The following is a 17,391-nucleotide window of genomic DNA, read 5'->3' as shown; positions in this document are numbered from 1 at the left end:
CAGTCGGCATCAGTCAGAGTCTGTTGATCGTCGCTTACGGACTTGGACCGTGCCACCACCACATCGATCGCACTGCACTGCAGCTTTTGTTTGTGCCCGTTTTTTTTGCAGTTGTTGTATATTTAGCTCAATGTTTTAATGTGAGTTACAGTGCGGAGCGGGCAATGCAATACGATAAATGTACAATACGTAAATCTAAAGAGACAAAAAATCTCAGACCAGAGAAAACACAAACACTTTCTTGTTGTAAAAACAAAATTTATGCACATTTTGCTACCTTTTTTTTATTGTTGTTCATTCTGACCGCTTTGTGTGCTAATTGAACTCTGAAATATTTCGGGCAAAGGATGTCATATATGTACTTTTATGAAGCACGTCTTGCGAGTCGCTTTTTCTCGTGTTCTTGATTGAATCAAAAAAGAAAGAAAGCGCGAGTTTATATCTTAATGTACATGCAACACTATAAAATTCGCGAGTACGAGTATATGTACATAAATAACAAATAAATACAAGTATTTCTATTCGATTTCAAGTGACGCGTAACGGATGCAAAGCGAACTCCAGCGGAATCCCCAGCACTAGCAGCACCAACATGACGGATAAAGAAAATGGTATTGTTAATTATTCTATAAATGTCCATAATTATACATGTGCATTGTACACTCGTAATTATATGATTTCCGATTCAAGTAAGGGCTACGGATTTTTGGTTAAGATTTCATTGGCTGATGCCTCGAATAATGGGTGGATTTCAATGGAAATACTTAGCAATTATTGGATGAATCAATGTGAATTAAGAGAGTACCAGAATTAATGGGGTTCTGTCTGAAATCCCTCCTTGAATTATTACAACAGTAACTCTAGAAATTAAACCGTGAAGGCTTGATCAGCCCCTATGTCCACTTCATCCTAGTACTCAGAGTATGAAGCTCTCCACTATCAGAGCTAAGAACCGTTGAGGCCCCCCCTGTGATAGCCTCCCACCTGGAGGCCCGTACATATGTAGGCCGTTGAGTAACGAGCAGAGCCATAAAGATTAACCTGTACAGTGTGCAGTGTACGATTATATTTATCTGTCAACACTTGAATCGGTATTAGTGGCAAACTGCAGACGGGCGTTCTTCAGCCTTTCCCCAGAACTCTGGGCCCTGTGTGCAGGCCTACAAAATCTAATCGGTCCGATAGGGGAGCCTGAAGTGCCGAAATTCGAAAGCTGCTCCCCTCCTCCGACTTGGCCCAGTCGTGTTTTACTGTCAATCACTGATTGGGCCCAAAAAAGAGCTGCCAAAATTGGTCAATCGGCACATGCCTGCCTCTCCCCGTTTGGCATTGGCGCAACCCCGTTTTGTGGTAGATATATAACGAATAAATATTCGTATGTACATATATATAGTGTATAATTATATTCAGTCCGATAGTGGTGCTTGGGCTAGTGCGCTTGCACTTCAATGCCAGCCTACAAATCGGGCTAACATCATTTGCATATTCCTAAACGTCGCGTCGAGGCGGGTGTGCGATGACTGCGACTGCGATTTAGCGTGGAATTCCCCTCCGACAAGCAATTGCTGACAAATCGCCGGGAATTGTGGGAGTTGTGTGCAATGCACGGAGTTTGCTTAAACCAATGGATACTGGCTTTTGTTTTCGCTATTTTATCTTACTGCCTTCGGCCCAATTAGTGAGCCGACTGGGCTGGTGCTGAGTGGTTTGAAGATTGTGTCATCAGTTGCTCAGCGCAGAACCTGGCCAAAGTAGCTACCAGATAGGTGGCTGGTCGGTAGTTGTACATATATGTCGGGGCCAGCAACAAGACAATCAGCGTTACGCTACCGAATATTGGCTGCCATATCTAACCAATACCGACACCGTTGCTTTGCTAGATGTTGCGACATCCCCCGCTTGCGCCCGCCAGCTTCAATCACACATTCCGGGAAGAGCAAACTGAAAAACACTCGAACATTGTAATTAAAATTGGTTCGATATCAGGTTGCTGCCTGCCCGTCCCGGGCCGCCTATCGCCTACTACCAGGCCGGGCCGGGCCGGGCCGGGCCGGGCCGGGCCATAAACCCGAACAAACAACTGATGGCCTAATCGCTTGTAAATCAGTTGCAATCGCTCCGATACATGACAAACAAGTGGATAAGAACAGCCGCCGCAGAGCTGTTTTATGGTTCTTTGGATCTTTGGTTCTATGGCTCTATGGCGATTGTACGCAGCTCATTCCGTGGCGCTGCTAAATTTACAACCGCTACGCCGGCCAATCGGCAAACAATAGCGAGAAATACGGCCGGAGCGATAGCAGGAGCGATAACAACGATGGTAGTACCGATACGCAGTGTATGTACATATATCCTCATTCCACATTCCATGTCAGCCATCCGCCGGGCCAGTCAATTGACTTCAGGCATGCACGTACGCTCTGAGAAAGATTTGTGTGTCTGAGATTTTGGATATGGGATTTGGGTGCATCCGCACTGTAGCGATAACATTTCCCATTCAGGAAACATCTGAAATGTTTTTCAGATAAGTGGACAAATGTTCGAAAAAACAATTTCTAGTGTTAATCATGTGATTTCCGATTAGGGTTCAACGTGGAGCAGCGCTGGATCCGCAGTAGAGTGACCTTCAAAAATAGTGACCCCATGCCGCTGGAATTTAAATGCAATTTGAAGAGCGTTACAGCTCCGAGTTCCTCTTACCGAATCCCTTTCTTTCCTCCATAAACTCCTGTGAGATGCACACTAGCCGTGGTGTCCCAACGGTGGCATTGACACACATCCAAATTACGCGCCAAACACGTACATATAGATGTATGTGGCATTTAGATACGACTACGAGTCTGAATGAATTGTCTGGCCGAGAGCCGAGGCTGAGAGTACTCGAGGAACAGGCATGATTGGCATGCGTGCCTGCCCGAATTCCCGCTCGACTTCAAACAACCACCGCAGCGGACTCTAAACGATAAGTAATTTTATGTTAATGGATGTTGGATCACTGTCGGGGTTGGAGTAGTGTGTACAGCATTGTTTCCATGGTTTATTGATGCCTCTAATGGCAGTCGTAAATGCTGATAAAGCATCGATCGATGTACCGTAGGGATTAGCCCCAGGCTGCCGTTCAATTCCAGACCCAGACCTAATAAAAATCATTCAGTCATTTCCGTCTGTTTGGATATTTTTGGAATTTCCTTACCGACTGGTAAATGAAAGAATTTCCTACCAAAAAACACTCGTACTCTCGCAACTACTCTCGATATTATGATTATTGATCTGGGCTGAATAGTACTCGTAACGCCATCGATAAGGGCATGCTCATTATCAGACCAGACTCTTCCTGGCTGCCCACTGCTCGGTGCACAGTGGGATTTGGGGCAGTCGCATCTGGTTATCTGTAGATGGACGGGCAAGTGCCCGCTTGTATTTACATGGACATGTATTTGTATGTCCATTGGGGGAGCCAGTATCATCAACATGCGGATCAACTAGAGCGTCATTGGGCGCGAGGCGAGACGAGACGAGACGAGGCGATTATGGCGTGGAAAGCCGTAGTCCAGGTGAGCGGTGAGAGAGCTATCAGTCGCGTTATCTGCCACGGCTGTGTTCAGTGTCTGTGGCAATGAGGGGCTATGGTTTTTATGGCTCTGCATCTAATGCGGGAAAATTTATGCCAAGCCACCGAATTCACACGCCCCAGGGTGGACGCACTCCCAATATAGACCTGCTAGATCTCTTATCTGTTGGATGGGTGTCAAGTACAAGGCTGTCTTTTCCATTCTGATGAAATTCTGACGAAGCCTGAGCCTCTAAGATCAGTAGCGATTCGCTGGCCAAAGTAGACAATTGGAATGGAATCCGCAGCGGAGATCGTGCCGCTCCTGGGTGGGATCGCTTGCTGGTTGTCAACTGATCTCCCTTGATTAATATACCTCTTCCTCCACAGAAATACTGCCAGCCGCTGAGCCCAGTGAGACAAGTGCCCCAGCCGCGGCTCCTGTAGTCCAAGCTGCCCCCACAACCCCACCCCCAACCGAGTCTACCCCGAGCGATGCTCCGCTCGAGGTCCCTGCCATTGAGGCACAGGCTGAAACTGCGGCAGCACCCACGGACGCAGAGCCAGTGTCCGAGTCCAAGGCTGAGACCAATGGCAAGGCGCTGGTGGAGGCCAAGAAGTTGCCCGAAAGCGAAACCCAGCCGGAGAAGAATGGCAAGGAATGGAAGGAGGACAACGACTTCAGCAATGTTGCCGAGGCCGAAGGACAGGTGAAGGTAGGATAATCCTTGCTACTTGCTAATCCCGCCCGCAGCTCCTCTTAAAATCCCCCCTTTCTTTCTGCCCATCCCCCAGAAACTTCCGTACCCCAAATCCGTGTTCTTCATCATCAGCAACGAGTTTTGTGAGCGCTTCAACTACTACGGAATGCGAAGTGAGTTGCCAGGATCCCCAGGATCCACATGCAGGTGCGGCCGACTAGTACTACCAATAATTGTGCTTCTTTGCAGCTGTGCTGGTGCTGTACCTGAGCCGTCAGCTGGGATATGCGGAGGACACGGCCACAGTGGTCTTCCACGTATTCACCATGTTCGTGTACTTCCTGTGCGTGTTCGGAGCCATCATCTCGGACTCATGGCTGGGCAAGTTTAAGACGATACTGTACCTGTCGATGGTGTACATCTGTGGATCGGTGCTGCTGACCCTGGGCGCCATCGGGCCGCTCAACCTGCCCGTGGAGACGTTTACGATGCTCGGACTGGCACTGATTGCGCTGGGCTCGGGCGGAATAAAGCCGTGCGTGTCGGCCTTCGGGGGGGACCAGTTCAAGGTGCCAGAGCAGGTCAAGCAGATTACCTCGTTCTTCTCTCTGTTCTACTTTTCGATCAACGCTGGCTCGCTGATCTCGACGACGGTGACCCCGATCCTGCGCGAAGATGTCTCCTGCTTCGACGACATCAACTGCTATCCACTGGCCTTCGGCGTGCCCGCCATCCTCATGATCGTCTCGGTTGTGATCTTCGTCCTGGGCCGCTCCCTCTACAAGATGAAGCCCCCGGCGGGCAACATGGTGGTTCTGGTTTCCAGCACCATCTGGACGGCCATCACCACCAAGTGCAAGGAGAAGAAGACCAACCCAAGGGAACACTGGCTGGACTACGCGGACAAGAAGTACGAGCGCCATCTGATCGACGACGTCAAGGTGCTAATGCGGGTCCTCTTCCTGTACATACCGCTGCCCATCTTCTGGGCACTGTTCGACCAGCAGGGCTCACGCTGGACCTTCCAGGCCACGCGCATGGACGGCGACATGGGCTCCTGGGACATCAAGCCCGACCAGCTGCAGGTGCTGAACCCGCTGCTCATCCTGGTCTTCATACCCCTCTACGACGTGGCCTTCTATCCGGCCCTGAGCCTCGTGGGCATCCGGCGACCGCTGCAGAAGCTGACAATGGGCGGCATCCTTGCCGGCATCGCCTTCATCATATCCGGCGTTGTGGAGCTCAATCTGGAGGTAAGTGCGATCCCCGATCGATCTCTGTTATGGCACCTGCACCTGCACCTGCACCAACACCTTCTATCTATCTATCACCGCTCTCTCCACCTTCTCTTTCGTTGCACGCTTCGCTGTCGCTGTTAGAAAACCTATCCCGACCTACCCTACAGCCAGAACATCCAGCTGCGCGTCTTTAACACCGAAAACTGTGCCTTGAGTTTCACCAGCAACCTGGCTGGAGCCGAGAGTTTTGAGGTGCCCGCTCTGGGAGCGTACACGAACAAGGACCTGTATGTGGAAGGCACCTGGAATTTCGACTACAGTATCAGCAGCACGGACCCCAACTGCCAGGACCCATTTGACACAGAAATTAAACAGCTGGCTGAAAAGAAGGCCTGGTCGTTGTTCATCAACTCGCAAAATGATACCCAGAAAATCTACTGGGAGGAGGACTTCGTGGACAAGCCCTCCGAGAGCCATCCGCTGGTACGGACCATAGCCAATGTGCCGTCTCAGAGCACGATCGTCTGGAAGAACGCCAACAGTGGTGATGTGGCCTACCAGCAGTACGCCAACGAGACGCTGCTCACACGGGTCTATTCCGCCAGCTACGCCGTGTCCATCGATGATAACCACTTGGGCTTCGTCGAAGTCCACGCCGGAGGAGTGTACACGCTGCTTGTCAGACAGACCGGCGCCAATTCGTACGATTACGAACTGATCGTGATCACGGAAGCCAACTCGATGAACATCCTCTGGCTGATACCACAGTACGTGGTAATGACCCTCGGCGAGGTGATGTTCTCCGTCACCGGACTGGAGTTCTCGTACGCCCAGGCTCCGCCCAGCATGAAGTCCGTGCTGCAGGCCTGCTGGCTGCTGACCGTCGCCTTTGGCAACGTCATTGTGGTGATCATAGCCGAGGCGGCGCTGTTCGATTCACAGGCCAGCGAGTTCTTCCTGTTCGCAGGCCTCATGTTCGGGGACATGTTGATCTTCATGGTGATGGCCTACTACTACCAGCCGAACAACCCTAACAAGGACGACGAAGTTCAGCCACTGACTGGCAATGCCAAGACCGAGATTCCGCCCCTCGAGGATGGTGTCGAGAACAAGGGCAAGGACATCAGCGAGTAGGCTCTCCTGCTGCTCCTGTGTTGTGTATTATATATGTATATGTGTATATGTCAATCCCTACGATTACGATGCGATCCATATAGCCTGTGTCCATTTCCAATCTAAGTGTAAGTGAAGCTCTGTCGGGCTGTTGTTGCATATGAGAAGACATTCATTTAGTTAATCTAATAAAAAGAAAACTGTTAGTAAGCCCCCGCCTCTTGCCTTTCCTCTGTACTCTGCTGTCTGCCCCCTGTGTCTGTGTATCTGTGCATATTTATGTGTGGTTCTATCTAATTTTATTGCATCTGAACTATAACCTGTATATACTGTACTTAGATGGGATAAAATATTTCATTGATCTAACAAATGCATCGAAGAAAATCTATTACGAGAAGCTATTTAATATGTGAATTAGTCACAACATAAATATATACTAGGGAGCAAGCTCACTGTAGCCCTGGCACCCTCGCTTCACTCGATCGCTCGAATATCGGACGACAACGACGATCCAAAACTTTTGTATTTAATAGGGGGATAAGTATACATCTATAACTACCGGTGGGATCGTTTCAAAGCAGAATCATCAATTAAATGATATGAAACTGGTTTCGAGTGGGAAATGCAGTGTTCTGATTCTGATGGAACTAGTTCCGTTAATTACCGTTAGAAAGTTCATGATTGTTCCGGGCTAAAACTATTTGCCTGAAGGTTCCCTTCAAAAATTGATTCTTTATCCCAACGAACTGGTCTCGAACTTTGCAGCAAACCTACCCTGTCATACCCAGCAGCGGGAATACCCAGTTACGGGTCTTCAGCGGCATTCCCGACTGCTCCTACCGCTTCAGCACCAATCTGAAGGCCCGCGAAAGCTTTACGCTGCAGGGGCTTGACATGTACTACTCGGGTAGCGTTGCCACCAGCAACGGCACCTTCACGCTCAGCTACACCATCGAGAGTCTTACAACAGGTGAGTCCCCCCCAGGAGTCCCAAGAAACTTCAACATAACACGCTTGATGACCTCCGAAAGATCAAAAAGCGATCATTTTGAGGAGGAATATATTATAGATATATTATCCACTAGTTTAAGTCGCATGGCCTAGATTCGAGTGGGAACTTAGGAAATCATAAAAAATATTTACGACTGGATTGAATATTGAACTTTAAAAGAATATATTTAGTAGGTATGCGAACAGGTGGTAAAGTATTTTTCATAAATACGCTTTGATCTTATTTATAAGGATCTCAGTGAATCGTTGGTTTTCTGAATGCAAAGAGAGGGTTTGGTTGTCATTGAAAACTTAAGAACAGATTTTAGGGGAAGTCAGATCAGAGTGACTCTTATTGATGCCGATCAATAATACGTACTCGCACTATTCAATATTCCACAGGCTGCACAGAACTGCAGGATGGCACCCAGGAGCTTTACGAGGCGACTGCACACACACTCTTCCTGCGACCGGCGCACGCCATCACCAAACACTGGTACGCGGACGACGTGCAGAAGTCCAACCGGTCGCAGTCCTTCGTCCGGACCCTGGCCAATTTGCTGGCTACCACACGTGTGGTGTGGACCGAAGAGGGCAGTGGCAACGTGGTCCTGGACATGCCCGCCCGCAACCATGACCTCTACGAGCTGGTGACCGGACACTACAATGTACAGGTGGGGGAGCAGCCACTGACCAATGTCAGTTTGAGAGCCGGCGGCGTCTACGCGCTGATCGTAGCCCAGAGCCGGGACACCTTTGTCTCCCGCATGTTTGAGGTCACGGAACCCAACTCGATGAACATCCTCTGGCTGGTACCACAGTACGTGGTTATGACCCTCGGCGAGGTGATGTTCTCGGTCACCGGACTAGAGTTCTCGTACGCCCAGTCCCCACCCAGCATGAAGTCCGTGCTGCAGGCCTGCTGGCTGCTGACCGTCGCCTTTGGCAACGTCATCGTGGTGGTTGTGGCGGAGCTAAAGATTTTCGATTCGCAGGCCAGCGAGTTTTTCCTCTTCGCGGGCCTCATGTTCGTGGATATGCTCATTTTTATGGTGATGGCATACTTTTATATACCCTACGACGAGCAAGAGGCAGTGCGACGCTGAGTGTCACTGGTAGTGGCCGTCCTTGTAAAATATCGGTTTCAAGTTAGTGAAGTTTTGGGAATCTAATAATATTCTTACTAAAATAATGAACATTTTAATAAATGCATTAATACATATTGACGAACTATGCAGGCGAAAATGTGGCTTGTTTTTTTGACACCCCCAGAGACATCTCCACGGAGAATTAAATACTATACAAAAAAAATACAAAATCAGATTTTGCACTTAATGATAGGAAAATCATAATTTTATATTTAAGAAGAGAAACTTCCATACGCAGTTTTTTTTTAATTTTTGCCCACAAATCGTACTAACAAGTATCATTTATTCCGATACATTGCATTAACATCCTTTTCGCTCATTCACTTTCAAACAATTTCTATCTGGCGCGCACCACACGTATCCAGTAGATAGTATCGATAACAAAACTTGAATCGGGTAAGGACCTCTTTTACCCGGTTGACAACAATGAGACTAATTCAATACACAATGTTGCGGGCAACATTAACTTGTAAACCGTGATTTAGTCAAAATATAATACTAACAAGCAATTTAAAGTTGTTAAAAATGTAGAAAATGTATTCATCGATGGGATAAAGCTAAGTGGGCAAATCTGAGAGCTCTAAATAGCTTGAAATATTCGACGGAAAATAAATTTGGCAATACCCGGTTCGCAACAAATGAATTCCATACGCAAACATGTTGCTAATTCCATGATCACATACCCTGGGGGAAGTGGATGATATAGAATTGCGGAAATGTGTGTCATCCCAAGCTCGTACTGATGCAGAAACTAGTCAGTCTCTGTTTTAAACAATATTTTGCAATTAGTGGTCTTCATGATTTATATACAAACACCTAATCAAATGAATGAATAGGCCTTAAATATGCAATCTTACACAAGGTCTTTATTGATTACGTTTGAAAGCAGCTTGGAAAACAGTATCTTAATATAATATTAACGAAATAGGGTATACAAACGCCCATACCCTGGTCGACAACAAATGAGTCTGCAAATACCAGCAACATAGCACTGCGACTTTTGAACATTTTTGTTGAAACCGTGTTATTGTCAAAATAAAAAACATGCAAGTACTTAAAAGTAGTTAATCCTGATCAAAATTAGTTCATCAGTCATATAAAATTATCTGGGCAAAACTCGGAAATCTATATAGCTGGGAATATTCGACGGAAGAAAGAATAACCAGGAATTAAATTTGGCAATAGCCGGTTGACAACAATGATTACCGGCAACATTAATTTTCATACCCTAGGGAAAAGGATGTTATAGAACTGAGAGAATGTTTGTCATCTAATCCACTATAAAGGCCAAAACTATTCAGTCTCTGTTTAAAAGTATTTCAACGATATTTTGAAGGTAGTGGTCTACTCACAGAAACCAAGAATGGGTATCGGGATCGAGATATATTTACAAGACCCTAATCATATGCATTAATATGTCCAAAACATAACAATCTGAGATAATTTCTTAACTAATTACGTTTGAAAACAGTTTCTTCATATTATATTAACCAAATAGGGTATACCTATGCCCAAACTTTGTCTTAAAGTATTTCAACGATATTTTGAAGGTAGTGGTCTACTCACAGAAACCAAGAATGGGTATCGGGATCGAGATATATTTACAAGACCCTAATCATATGCATTAATATGTCCAAAACATAACAATCTGAGATAATTTCTTAACTAATTACGTTTGAAAACAGTTTCTTCATATTATATTAACCAAATAGGGTATACCTATGCCCAAACTCCGGTTGACGTGACATTCCATACTCACTTACGTTGCCACTGTTTTTTTGTTGATTTTTTGTTTAAACCTTGTTTTCTACACTATACAATAAAAGAGAGTACTTAAAAGTAGTCAAACAGGTAGAACATTTTTTCATTAATGGCCTAAAACTATGTTGGTAGAGCTAAAGGTTTCAGCTAGACAGCATTATTCAACAGAATAAAGAAATTGAGCAATTGGAACGATTTTTCTCTTACGTTTTATTAGGGTTTATTTGTTTGACCTTTTTCGCTAAAACCTTTTTTTACGCAAAATGAAATAAAAGTAACTGTTTAAACAAAACTAGTCACTTAGAAAATAGATTCATTAATCGTATAAAACTATGTGGGCATGGCTAAATGTTCTATATAGCTGGGAATATTCGACAGAATATCAAAATTGATGAATATGTAAAATGGAACTTGAGCTTTTCAGTGTATTTACGGTATATTTTTAAAGTAAGATGGTATGTTTCGGTTTATTTCTGATGGTCGGACGTATATTTTATCGATAAGTCCACTGTTTATTGTTGTTGTTGAGGCACGTTGTATTATTCAGAAGAAATATTTTATTTTTTATAAAAATGTCAACGGTGGGCACTGCGAAAAATGCCAGCGTGGCCGAGGCTCGTTCGGAGGCGATTTTCCGGGAAATAAATGCCGATCAGACGGACGAAGTTGTCGAGATTGAGTCGGCCTGCATGAGCTGCTTTAAGAATGGCATCACCCGAGTGCTGCCCACCAAAATTCCCTTCTTTCGCGAGGTGGTGATCATGTCCTTTAAATGCGACAGTTGCGGCTACTCGAACAATGAGATGCAGTCCGCATCCGAGATCCAAAAGTCGGGCATACGCATCGAGCTGGAGGCAAAGACGGCAGCCGATCTTAATCGCCGGGTGGTGCGGTCGGACAACTCCAGTATCAAAATACCTGAGGTGGAGCTGGAGATTCCAGTGCAATCGCAGAAGGGAGAGGTGACCACGGTGGAGGGAATCATCGAGCGCACCATTGCCGGATTGTCGCAGGACCAGGAGAAGCGCCGCATCGACCATTCCACCGAGGCAGCATCTATTGATAACTACATCGACCGACTAAAGCAGCTCAAGGAAATGAAGAAACCATTTCGCCTGCTGCTGGAGGACATTTCCGGTAACAGCTTCATTGAGAACATTGTGGCACCAGCCACAGATCCACAGCTAAAGACAGCGTTCTTCACTCGGTCCAAGCAGCAAAACGAACAACTGGGTAAGTGTTAGGTGGGATTGTCTGTCTCCATGCCCTCAGCGTTCTCGTGGATAACTCCCACTTCTTCTCCCCACCAGGTCTTTACGAGCAGAATCACGATGATCATCTGCTGCAGCCCATCGCCGAGGACGAGTGGCCCATCGACAATCTGCAGGGCGAAGTTCTGCAGTTTGCCACTAACTGTCCCAACTGCCAGGCGCCGTGCGAGACGAACATGAAGCTGACTGAGATACCCCACTTCAAGGAAGTGGTCATCATGGCCACGGTTTGCGGCAGCTGCGGCCACAAGACGAACGAGGTGAAGTCGGGAGGCGGTGTCGAGAAGCAAGGTGTGCGCTTCAAGGTTAGCATTTCCTCAAAGGACGATCTCTCTCGAGATGTGCTCAAGTCCGAGACGTGCAGTCTTTCGATACCCGAACTTGATCTGGAGGTGGGACCCCATGCCCTCTGTGGACGCTTCACCACCATCGAGGGTCTACTGGTGGCCATGCGCGACCAGTTGGACGGCACCTTCTTCCATGACTCGGCCGATGACAAAACAAAATCGAAAATGGATACATTTCTTGAGACATTCGATGCCGTCATGAAACTGGAAAAGGTCCTCACATTGGTGCTGGAGGATCCGGCTGGCAATACCTATGTACAATCGCTGAGCGATGATGATAGAGAGGCGGACGACAAACTGATTGTGGAGAGATATGATCGCTCCTTCGACGACAATGAGCAGTTGGGTCTAAACGATATGAAGACCGAAAACTATGAGCAGGATGCGTGATAAACGATGTCGTGACGTTGCCCTACTCGTACACTAGGCATTTATCTTAAATCAAATACAAGTTAACTCTATTCAAGGCCACATCCAGTCGTTCATAAGAATATATTAAAAAAAGGTTATTTGCAAAAGATTTGTTTAGGGTCTTTTCCTTTTCTTAGTCACACACCTTGCAAAATGACATGTAGAACTCATGTAAAAACTGCCATATGGCAGCATTCCGATCACCATTTCTATCTATCGATAAATCGTATATTCAACATCATCCCTACGAGCAGCTGCTTGTTGTGTAACTGAAACGGCAATTTTGTAAATATTTAGGAAATATCCCTTGAAAATGCACTAAAACAACGTACTTTTACAGAGCACGAAGATGTCTGCACCCGCCGCCCGTGGCACAACGTCGCTGCTGAAGCGCGCCTGGAACGAGATACCTGACATCGTCGCCGGCTCTGCCCTGGCCATTTGTGGCATCGTGATGGCCGGAATCGGAGTGGCCAACTATTATGCCAAGGACGGCGACAACCGCCGCTACAAGCTGGGCTATGTCGTCTTCCGTCACGACGATCCCCGTGCCCAGAAGGTGCGCAACGATGAGGACGATTAAAGAAAAGCCAATACAAACTAGCGGAAAATGTCATTCTCACTGCACCTTTTTTTTGCTTTATGCTATAGCTAAGTAAAACAAACATTTAAACGTACACACAATGGAATGGAGTTGGAGTTATTGGCTTTACTATACCCCATGCACGAATCTGCAATGGAATCTACAGGCCTTTGTCGTGTGGAATCGCTCTTCGCAGAATCCGCACTTGATGCTTGTGCCATCCTTTGTCGGCGTGGCCTCCGTCAGCAACTCTAACGCTACATCTGTGGAAGATGGTGCTGCATGAGAGGTGGAAGATGCAAAAGTGTTGGATTACGTCATTTTGATAAGATCAGTATATGCGCTGCTACCAGTTTCAGGCTCTATTTTGAAGACCACCGTGCTGGGGGAATCATCAGTCTGATGAGCATCCTCGATCGCATCGCCTCTGGAGGGGTACGCCGGGTAGTCTACCTTGGGTTTCGCCTGTGTCCGGGTAGCCAGGCTGCGTTTTCGTCTCTGCTCGAATTTCAGTGCCACATTGAATTCCGCGTGGGCGGTTATCCAGGTATCGTGGAACTCGTAGGCCAGGATCACTTTCTTTACGCAGATGCGACAGATTAGCTTGGGGTAGTCATCGTCTTCATTTAAGGATGGCAGCGACGAGGGCAAACAGGTAGCAAGTATATCCAGTAGCGTCACTTTCTTATTAAGGACTGTGACCTTCTCCTCAAAGATGTTAAGGGCCTCCAGGCATTCGCTCCCGCAAGTCCGACAGCAGCTTTCGAATATTTCCATCATACTTTCTTGCCAGTCCTATCTCTTCTATTATCTATAAATATTCCTATAATATTGTTATGATGCTTCTTGGCTTGCGTCCATCATGGAAGCCGGGCGCTACATTTGGGGTGTTCAAGAAAATGTGGAACCCCTGATACGGTTCGATCTATTTTGAAAAAAATGAATGCTATATATGCATATTTGAAGATCAGACAGGTCATTATTTCTGTAAGTTATAATATCCATCTAATATCATTGGTAGGATAACAGTTGTAGTTCCCTAATAGTCGTGTACCATCACACTTCAAGTTAATGGGGAAAAGCATACTGTGTGCGTGAGAAATATATCCTATAGTTTTAATTTTAAGCCGTCTGAACGCAGCACAGCAGCAGAGATTATCGACTCTTATATTAGAAAATAACGTGTTGGAAAAAATAGTATGTATTATTATTAAATAATGCTAAGGAAAATTAATTTCAAGGATATTGGATTACCATATTCATATTGTCTTTAGTAGATCCATTGCAAGGATTTTCCGTTTGAATGATTGAAAGATTCCACACTATCGACAATACCCTTACTGAGCTCAATAAACAACGCGCAGTGAGAAAAGCACTAACGCGTAGCTGTCATCGTCGCGGCCATTTATAGTGGTTCTTTTTTTTTGTGACAAAAGCCGGTGCAGTGAAAAAAAGGTTGTCAAATATGTGGAAATATGCACTAATCGCCCTCCTGGCCATTTATAGTTGCAATGCAGTTTTGCAGACAGATGCCAATACACTGGTGCTGCTCGACAATCTGGCCATACGCGAGACACACTCGATTTTCTTCAAATCGCTGCAGGGTAAGAGTCACCGCGCCCGGCTTCGGCTTCCTAACCTATGACGTGTACAAATTTTGATTGGGGAAAAATTGATTCCATTGCAGATCGCGGGTTTAAGCTAACCTACAAGCTAGCGGACGACTCCAGCCTGCTGCTGTCGCGCTATGGCGAGTATCTCTACAAGAATGTGATCATCTTTGCGCCCAGTGTGGAGGAGTTCGGCGGCGACATCAGTGTGGAGCGTCTGGCCAAGTTTGTGGACGACGGTGGCAATGTTCTGGTGGCCGGCAGTGAAAAGTCCGGTGATGCGCTGCGGGAGCTCGCATCGGAGTGTGGTTTCGAGCTGGACGAGGAGAACGCTGCAGTCATCGATCATCTCAACTACGATGTCAGCGATGCTGGCGAGCACACCACCATCCTGACTTCGGCCAAGAACCTGATCCAGGCCGACACCATTGTTGGCAAGGAGAACAGCAAGGCTGACTCGGCACCACTTGTGTACCGAGGAACGGGCCTAATTGCCGACAAGGAGAACCCACTGGTCCTAAAGCTTCTCACCGCCGAGAGCAGCGCGTACAGTTACAATCCTCAGTCCAGTGTCACCGATTACCCGCATGCTGTGGGTCGCGGTACTCTGCTGATTGCCGCCCTCCAGGCACGCAACAATGCCCGCGTCGTCTTTTCTGGATCCCTTCTCTTCTTTTCGGACGAGAGCTTCACCACGGCTGTCCAGTATGCTCAGAGCGGTGTGTTCCACAAGCTCTCCGGCAATCGCGTCGTCGCTGAGTCCATCAGCCAGTGGGTCTTTGGCGAGACCGGCCGCCTACGCGTTGCCTCTGTGCAGCACCACAAGGAGGGCGAGCTGCTGCCCCCAGGGGAGGCGTACACCATCACCGATCCCGTGATCTACACCATTGCCATTGAGGAGCTGGTGGCTGGCAAGTGGCAGGCGTACAAGGCGAGTGACATCCAGCTGGAGTTTGTGCGCATCGATCCGTTCGTGAGGACCTTCCTGAAGCAGACCAAGACGGGCAGCTATGAGGCCAGGTTCAAGATACCCGATGTCTACGGCGTTTACCAGTTCAAGGTGGACTACAATCGTGTCGGCTACACCCATCTGTATAGCACCACCCAGGTGTCGGTGCGTCCGTTAGAACACACACAGTACGAGCGCTTCATTCCCAGCGCCTTCCCGTACTACACGAGTGCCTTCTCCATGATGATTGGCGTCTTTATCTTTTCGTTTGTGTTCCTTCACTTCAAGGACGAGCCCCTCGGCAAACCGCTCAGGGAGGACAAGAAGTCGCAATAAAATGAATATTTAATACTTTAAACCAGCGTGCTTGCATCTTTAATGCAATGCAATCAAAATTAAAATCATTTTACACTGCTTTTCACCACTAAGCCCCTTTTTTTGATATCATTGGGAGTCGCGGCACGCGTGCCGTTAGACTATTCTATCCGGTAGAATTATGTATAAATACTATCTTATACAATATGTTTCTTATAGATCTTTCCACCGAATATTCTAGATGTTTTCATACTTTTATATCTGTCTCACTTATCCTGGAGCCGGCGCTGGACGAGAAAGAGCGAGAGAGCTCTTGTCAAAGGTGTGGGGTGCGAAATCTATGTACTCAAAGGGGGGTTTTAGAACATTCGTTCCATAATTTGTACATGCTTGTCCCACCATTAATGGAAATTTTGTATATTCAGATTTGGAAGAAACATCGATGTTTCAATATCTTCAGTGCAATAGCCCGAGCCTATATTTATCTCGCTCACTCTGCCGGCTTCTCCCATAAGGTTCTTATTGGTAGTCTCACCGCCGTTCCAGTCAGTTCAAGTCAAGTTTAGTAGAATGGCTATAATTAATAATTTTGTAAGGAGCAGGGCTATCGAGCAGGATCTGCCCAGCTTAACCAAATGTCTTTTCAAAAGCTCTGGATATTGCAGAAGGTATAGCAATTTATACAACATTGTTGCAACTGATTTTAGTGCGCGCCAACTTAATGTAGAGACTGAAACAACATCGAAATAGGGTATAAAAAAGACCATACTACATGAAAATGTAGTTGATATATAGAAAATGTGTATATACCGTGTATTTATCATGTACAAATTTACATTTCTGTTAACCGTTTTTGTTTCAATTTTTTTTATAATAAATTCAATCAATCAAGGACTCCCTTTGTCCTTACAATTAGCCAATCTTGTTGAAAATTGATTCATCAATCAAATTATATGTTCAGAGATGAGGGTCACTGCTAGCTAGTTGTGTACATCAAACTAAATTTGACTTTCGATCATGGACAGAGAACAATTAACCCATTGTCGACCAGTGGGTACTAAAATACTTTCCACGAAATATATGAATCTTAAAGAATTTTAGCGCAGTTCAGGTGAAAGATATCAATGTTTTTTCGGTATATCGGTATATAATGGTATATTTTGTCAATTTCATCAATCTATTAAATTTAATTTTCAACGGTATATACAAATCCAATAAAAGCAAGTATTTAAAAAAAGCCAGTCAAGTAGAAAATTGATTCACTAATCGGATAAAATTATGTGGGCATGGCTGAGGGTTCTATCTAGCTAGTAATATTTGACGGAATATCAAAAACGAGGAACATGCTAAATAGAACTTGAATTCGTCAGTATATTTACTGTATATTTTTTAAGTGAGACCGTA

At 46.2% G+C, this 17,391-nt stretch overlaps 5 protein-coding genes across 8 annotated transcripts; 4 read left to right on the top strand and 1 right to left on the bottom strand.

The window, feature by feature from the left end:
- Window positions 1-6: 6 nt before the first annotated feature.
- LOC108157800 (peptide transporter family 1) lies at window positions 7-8,713 on the top strand. Of its 4 annotated transcripts, XM_017290020.2 has the most exons (7): window positions 7-140; window positions 534-611; window positions 3,941-4,266; window positions 4,346-4,424; window positions 4,501-5,504; window positions 7,368-7,572; window positions 7,995-8,713. In XM_017290020.2, exons 2-7 carry the CDS (start codon window positions 593-595, stop codon window positions 8,696-8,698), a joined length of 2,337 nt encoding a protein of 778 aa, XP_017145509.1. In that variant the 5' UTR covers window positions 7-140; window positions 534-592; the 3' UTR covers window positions 8,699-8,713. The 4 variants fall into 4 exon arrangements, with proteins under 4 accessions (XP_017145509.1, XP_017145494.1, XP_017145502.1 ...); XM_017290005.2 differs by lacking the exons at window positions 7,368-7,572; window positions 7,995-8,713 and adding an exon at window positions 5,631-6,813 and having other exon boundaries at window positions 18-140; XM_017290013.2 differs by lacking the exons at window positions 7-140; window positions 534-611 and adding an exon at window positions 3,780-3,879.
- A 2,291-nt stretch (window positions 8,714-11,004) lies between these two features.
- LOC108164543 (zinc finger protein ZPR1) lies at window positions 11,005-12,637 on the top strand. The gene is made up of 2 exons (XM_017300352.2): window positions 11,005-11,734; window positions 11,812-12,637. Exons 1-2 carry the CDS (start codon window positions 11,074-11,076, stop codon window positions 12,507-12,509), a joined length of 1,359 nt encoding a protein of 452 aa, XP_017155841.1. The 5' UTR covers window positions 11,005-11,073; the 3' UTR covers window positions 12,510-12,637.
- A 79-nt stretch (window positions 12,638-12,716) lies between these two features.
- Window positions 12,717-13,207, top strand: LOC108164546. The gene is made up of 2 exons (XM_017300355.2): window positions 12,717-12,815; window positions 12,871-13,207. Exon 2 carries the CDS (start codon window positions 12,880-12,882, stop codon window positions 13,111-13,113), a length of 234 nt encoding a protein of 77 aa, XP_017155844.1. The 5' UTR covers window positions 12,717-12,815; window positions 12,871-12,879; the 3' UTR covers window positions 13,114-13,207.
- Window positions 13,142-14,000, bottom strand: LOC108164545. The gene is made up of 2 exons (XM_017300354.2): window positions 13,464-14,000; window positions 13,142-13,391 (listed from the first exon to the last, which is right to left on the bottom strand). The coding sequence occupies exons 1-2, from the start codon at window positions 13,891-13,893 to the stop codon at window positions 13,243-13,245; spliced, it is 579 nt and encodes a 192-aa protein (XP_017155843.1). The 5' UTR covers window positions 13,894-14,000; the 3' UTR covers window positions 13,142-13,242.
- Window positions 14,001-14,509: 509 nt separating this feature from the next.
- Window positions 14,510-16,100, top strand: LOC108157718 (dolichyl-diphosphooligosaccharide--protein glycosyltransferase 48 kDa subunit). Its single transcript, XM_017289890.2, has 2 exons — window positions 14,510-14,717; window positions 14,801-16,100. Exons 1-2 carry the CDS (start codon window positions 14,579-14,581, stop codon window positions 16,006-16,008), a joined length of 1,347 nt encoding a protein of 448 aa, XP_017145379.1. The 5' UTR covers window positions 14,510-14,578; the 3' UTR covers window positions 16,009-16,100.
- Window positions 16,101-17,391: the final 1,291 nt, after the last annotated feature.

The sequence above is a fragment of the Drosophila miranda genome, chromosome XL, assembly GCF_003369915.1.
Source record: "Drosophila miranda strain MSH22 chromosome XL, D.miranda_PacBio2.1, whole genome shotgun sequence".
NCBI lineage: Eukaryota > Metazoa > Arthropoda > Insecta > Diptera > Drosophilidae > Drosophila > Drosophila miranda.
This window is presented reverse-complemented; position numbering and strand designations above follow the sequence as displayed.

Bases quoted from the DNA above. Each gene is read 5' to 3' on its own strand.
- LOC108157800 (XM_017289996.2), top strand. From the start codon at position 3,846: ATGGAATCCGCAGCGGAGATCGTGCCGCTCCTGG. The intron at 3,880-3,940 runs GTGGGATCGCTT...CTTCCTCCACAG, and splicing joins GGAGATCGTGCCGCTCCTGG to AAATACTGCCAGCCGCTGAG. The intron at 4,425-4,500 runs GTGAGTTGCCAG...GCTTCTTTGCAG, and splicing joins CAACTACTACGGAATGCGAA to CTGTGCTGGTGCTGTACCTG.
- LOC108164543 (XM_017300352.2), top strand. From the start codon at position 11,074: ATGTCAACGGTGGGCACTGCGAAAAATGCCAGCGTGGCCGAGGCTCGT. The intron at 11,735-11,811 runs GTAAGTGTTAGG...TCTCCCCACCAG, and splicing joins GCAGCAAAACGAACAACTGG to GTCTTTACGAGCAGAATCAC.
- LOC108164546 (XM_017300355.2), top strand. From the start codon at position 12,880: ATGTCTGCACCCGCCGCCCGTGGCACAACGTCGCTGCTGAAGCGCGCC.
- LOC108164545 (XM_017300354.2), bottom strand. From the start codon at position 13,893: ATGATGGAAATATTCGAAAGCTGCTGTCGGACTTGCGGGAGCGAATGC. The intron at 13,392-13,463 runs GTAGCAGCGCAT...CCTCTCATGCAG, and splicing joins CAAAATAGAGCCTGAAACTG to CACCATCTTCCACAGATGTA.
- LOC108157718 (XM_017289890.2), top strand. From the start codon at position 14,579: ATGTGGAAATATGCACTAATCGCCCTCCTGGCCATTTATAGTTGCAAT. The intron at 14,718-14,800 runs GTAAGAGTCACC...ATTCCATTGCAG, and splicing joins TTTCTTCAAATCGCTGCAGG to ATCGCGGGTTTAAGCTAACC.